The sequence below is a fragment of the Alosa alosa genome, chromosome 12, assembly GCF_017589495.1.
Source record: "Alosa alosa isolate M-15738 ecotype Scorff River chromosome 12, AALO_Geno_1.1, whole genome shotgun sequence".
In the NCBI taxonomy this organism is placed as follows: Eukaryota; Metazoa; Chordata; class Actinopteri; order Clupeiformes; family Clupeidae; genus Alosa; species Alosa alosa.
The window spans coordinates 11,850,584-11,855,583 of NC_063200.1; the positions used below are offsets into that span (position 1 = coordinate 11,850,584).

Here is a 5,000-nt window from a genome sequence, read left to right on the forward strand (position 1 = left end):
TTACACCTACACACATTTGTTGATTTATGATTGTCTACATAGAGTGTTTGCTTTGCCTACTTGAATGTCTTAGTTGATACATAAAGCTGTTGGCTTATTGTCTTCATGTTGGCATAAAGCTGTTGGAATATTGTCTTCATAGACTAGTCTACATGGGCTTTTTCAATGAAATCCATCTTGAACTTCTTGATGAATAACAGTCTACATGGAGTTGTTGATAGTATCTCTCAGTTGTGTTGTATTGTTGGCTTGTAGCGTTGATTTATTTAGCGTACATTTATTTATTTTAATCAATATGCTTATGTTTCCATGGTGCTTGCAGTGGTAAACATTAGGCAACTTAAATTGTATTATTTTAGTCATATACTTGATTCTACTCAGATTACTCAATATGTGTTTACGGACATCTGTGAGGAACGTAAGGGAATTAGTTCAATTCTGTTGAGGTTAATCAGCTATGTGTTTTTGGATATGTGAGGAATTTAAGTGGCATTACATAAAGGATACCAAGTTATCTTGACGACTTACATGAGTTTAATCTAAAGTAACTTTTAAAAGTCCATTAGTCCAGATAGTGTTATTTTAGGGATTACGTGCAGCTGCCTCTTGTTGTTGTGGGATCGGCCCTGGCAAGAACATTGGAGCTTAGAAGTGTCAGTGTCATGTCAGATATCTGACAGCTTGATTAAGCAAACAGACATACATATGTTATGACACAAAGGCCACTTTTGTCCTCTCTCTTTCTCTTTTTATCTCTCTCTTTCTATTCCCCCTCTCCTCTCTCTCTTTCTCTTTCACTATCTCTTTCTCTTCCTCTCTTTTTCTGCCACCCCTCCTTCTCTCTCTCTCACTATTTCCAGTTTTACCTTCTGTGCGGCAGCTCTGCAAGCACTCCTTCTCTGTCATGAAGTTGTTCTGGTTGCCTAGGCAACCGCCGTAGTTGAACACCTGGCAGGCCATGAGCGAGGAGTTGTAGTGGAAGCGCGGGGACATTCCGAAACACGGCCCTGAATCCGGTGCGGCCTGACACGACTCTGCAACACACACACACACACACACACACACACACACACAATTATACTTACAGAAATTCATGTACACACAAATATTCAACGTTATTTGTGTTCAACTCAGATGAATTCATGAGGACACCTCAAGTAAGGTCACATATTACTGGCTGACTGCAAACCCCCATGACTTCTGGCCTCCTATAGGTGAAACACCCACCTCTGTGCCAACACCCAAGGCCTCAGGTTCAAATGGGGAGCAGATCAGTTACCTGCAGGTTACATTAGCTCCGACTTCTTCCATTGGGAACCTACTGTGTTGGGCCGTATTAGGAGACATGCTGTGTTCCAATTCGACTACTTCGGTACTTACATTACCTAACATCAGTGCACAATTCAATAAAGTATCCCCTTGGGGATCAATAAAGTATCTATCTATCTATCTACAAATGAATGCGAAGACGAACACAGCCATAATGCTACAGTTGCTACAGCAGTGACATGCCTAGCCATGACTGGATGGTTTTGGGTGGATTTACTGCACAGGTTCCGTCAGCTTTAACTGCTAGTATAGGCCAGCAAACATGCCTAGTCGTGACTGAGTGGGGGTAGTTTCCGTCAGCTGTATTTCGACATAGTCCCTCCTATCACCTTAGTGTTGTACATGGCTCTGTCAAGTGCCTTGACGCAATTTAAATTAATATTGGCAAATACAATTGAATTGAAGTTGGCGGTTATCTTGTCTGTGAGAGAGAGAGAGAGAGAGAGAGAGAGAGAGAGAGAGAGAGAGAGAGAGAAGGAAACTCTGCCTCACACACTGGTACAGAGAACACCTGGCACAACTTTGCACCAGATCAGGGCTGCATTAGGGGTGTGTGTGTGTGTGAGTGTGTGTGTGTGAGCACTGACAGGTCCCTCACCTGTGCCCCTAAAGAGAGGCGTTTCCTCGGCAGGTGCCCCTGAGCCCTCCTCATCTGCCTGAGGGAGCAGCAGAAAAGACCTCCTGGCCCTCTGGAAAAAGAGCCGAACGCAGCCATAAGTCTCTTTCCAACCAAGTAGTTACAGGAACACAGTCATAGGAACAGTCCACTTCTAAACAGTTCTACTAACTACTCTCCCCCAAAACCGGTTCTGCCATTTGCATTCACACTGGCCAAGTGGCCACAGGAACTGGTTGCCCATTCAATTGCAAATTGCCCATTCAACTTGTCTTGACAGTGGGCGTGACTTATAAGTTGGACCAGCAACAGAGCTCCACCATACCTGTGGGGCAGGTGAGGCGACTACCAAGGTCTCTCCAGGGGTGCATTCCCCTGCAGACAGATTGGGAAGAAACCGAGAGAGAGAGAGAGAGAGAGAGAGAGAGAGAGAGAGAGAGAGAAGGAGAAAGAGAGACATAGAGATGAGGCAAGAATGATGAAAATCACAGAACATACATTGACCAGGAGATAGCCTATTGTTTTTTCCTTACAGAAGAGCTACGTTGAAAAGTTAGACATAAGCTCTCTGTTTTTGCTGTCCTTGGTTAGGTGTACAAGCCTCACATGAATCTTCAGCTGTGTGTTTGTGTGTGTGGTGAGTGACGTTTGAGAGAGTATACAAGCAGTGTGTGTGTGTGTGTGTGTGTGTGTGTGTGTGTGTGTGTGTGTGTTTGTGTGTGTGTGTGTGTGAGTGACGTTTGAGAGAGTATACAAGCAGTGTGTGTGTGTGTGTGTGTGTGTGTGTGTGCAGTGAGTACCTTTGTTCTGCTTGATGCTGATGGTGTCTTCACTCATGCCCTGCTCTCTGACCACACGCTTGAAGTCGTCCATCAGAGTGTCCCGCAGTTCTGGAGTACGGCCTGAAGGGGGCAGTACAGAAGAAGAATGGACTGGACCAAATTGGAGATGCAGCACTCTAAGGTGTTTCTTACCACATTGTTCCATCCTGTTGCTCCTCAACGTTTCCACGTTGGAAACTCCACGTTTCTTCATGTTTTATCTAGCTTTATTATTCTGAACATTAGAAAGCGAGCCAGGATCACTGACAACAATGTAAGCTGTTTATCAAGAGCAAGGACAGAAACTGGCAACTCTATATAACCAGCTTGATGCAAGGTGTACAACAAACAGAACTGTAATTTAAAATACATTATAAACAAAACAAAAAAAATTGTTACATAAGTATATAAAAGGGCACTATGCTACATTTCTTATGAAGTTCTAAAATGATGTGAAGTAGTTCCTGTTTAAGGCCAGAGGAGGGCAGTATACTAAGCTATTGGCTGTGTCAACAGAGATGCAATCCATTTTGGCAAAGAGGTTCTCTCATAGTCCAAGCAGTTTAATCCAATCATAACTATTTAATAACTATTGGGAGAGGGTATATTAGTATGTATCTCTTATCCTTGTATGTACTATTGGTAGAGGGTATAGTATATTAGTATGCATCTCTTATCCTTGTATCCTTTATATCCTTTGTATGACTATATTGACAATACAAATGGACGTTATCACGCCAGTAAGGCACTTAATTGAGAGAGAGAGAGAGAGAGAGACTTAAAACATAACTGTGCCAGCTTTACCAGATCAGGGCTGCATCAGGGCCAGATGTGTGCGTGTGTGTGTGTGTGTGTGTGTGTGTGTGTGTGTGTGTGAAATGTCTTGTGAAATGCTTGAAAAATTGAAATGTTTCAAAGATCTGCTGCGGTGCTGAAGCATGCTAGGTGTCACATTCCCTGTCGAGACGACACTGGCACCTCCCTGCTTTGATGTCCCCCTGGACTGCTGATGAGTGATGACGACTCACCGTACAGTTTGACTGAGGTGGTTTTGTCGCCGCCCTGCTTCTGCTTGTACATCACTATGAGAGCATACTCGTCATAGTTTGTGTGCACTACGTAGGCATCCACATCAGCGTTCCATTCTGGGAAAGGGAGACACACACGCGCGCCCTGCACACACCGCACACACCTGCCGCGACACACACGACGCGACGCACGCACGCGACGCATGCCTGCACACACGCGCATCGCGACGCGACAACACACACACACACACACACACACACACACACACATACACACACACACACACACACACACGCTGTCAAACACAAACACCTGTGACAAATCAAGCTTATTAAGACCAGTCATGCATAAGGCAATCATGCACAGCAGAGCCAGAGAAGATACTGTAGTGTGCTGGACTTACTGGACACGTGGTAGTTGAATCTGCCAGGTGTGTCGGTCAACTTATAGTCACCAGATATCTGTTTGCAGGTTCCATCATGCCTACACATAGATATACTTTTAGAAACAGTGAAGTGAGCATGCAAGTGCCCTCAGATATGTGTGTGTGTGTTTGTGTGTGTGTGTGTACCTGGACATGGTTTCAATCATGCTGACTATGTATGTATGTGTCTGTGTGTGTGTGTGTGTGTGTGTGTGTGTGTGTGTGTGTGTGTGTGTAATAGCACTTGGAGGTAGTTCTGGTCATAGTAACTGTGTGCGTGTGTGTGTAATAGCACTTGGAGACAGTTCTGGTCATACTGACTGTGTATGTGTGTGTGTGTGTGTGTTTGTGTGTGTATGTGTGTGTGTGTGTCTGTGTGTGTGTGTGTGTGTGTGTGTGTGTGTCTGTGTGTGTGTGTAATAGCACCTGGACTGCATAGTTTTGGTCATGCTGACTGTGTCTCCTGGGGCCTGTTTCTCCAGTTCCACGGTACTGACAGCAGAGAGTCCCTTGTGCTTCTGCATCCAGGGGCAGGTGGAGGCCACGGCCACATCATACCACTTCCCCATAAACTACAACACAGAGAGAGAGAGAGAGACAGAGAGAGAGACATAGAGAGAGAGAGAGACAGAGAGAGACATTGAGAGAGAGAGAGAGAAAGAGAGAGAGAGAGAGAGAGAGAGAGAGAGAGAGAGAGAGAGAGAGAGAAGGGGAGAAAGTGTGTGTGTGTGTGTGAGAGAGAGAGAGAGAGAGAGAGAGACAGAGAGAGACAGAGAGAGAA

At 44.9% G+C, this 5,000-nt stretch overlaps 1 protein-coding gene across 1 annotated transcript in view; it reads right to left on the reverse strand.

Annotated features, from left to right (window-relative positions):
• LOC125305077 (alpha-1-microglobulin/bikunin precursor) overlaps positions 1 to 5,000 on the reverse strand; it is a 7,331-nt gene that overhangs the window by 1,169 nt on the left and 1,162 nt on the right. Inside the window, exons 2-8 of the mRNA XM_048259684.1 lie at positions 4,646 to 4,791; positions 4,199 to 4,278; positions 3,795 to 3,911; positions 2,746 to 2,847; positions 2,271 to 2,320; positions 1,928 to 2,018; positions 867 to 1,034 (exon numbers count right to left, since the gene is read on the reverse strand). Of these exons, the coding sequence (XP_048115641.1) occupies positions 867 to 1,034; positions 1,928 to 2,018; positions 2,271 to 2,320; positions 2,746 to 2,847; positions 3,795 to 3,911; positions 4,199 to 4,278; positions 4,646 to 4,791 (754 nt within the window). The remainder of the gene's footprint in view (positions 1 to 866; positions 1,035 to 1,927; positions 2,019 to 2,270; positions 2,321 to 2,745; positions 2,848 to 3,794; positions 3,912 to 4,198; positions 4,279 to 4,645; positions 4,792 to 5,000) is intronic.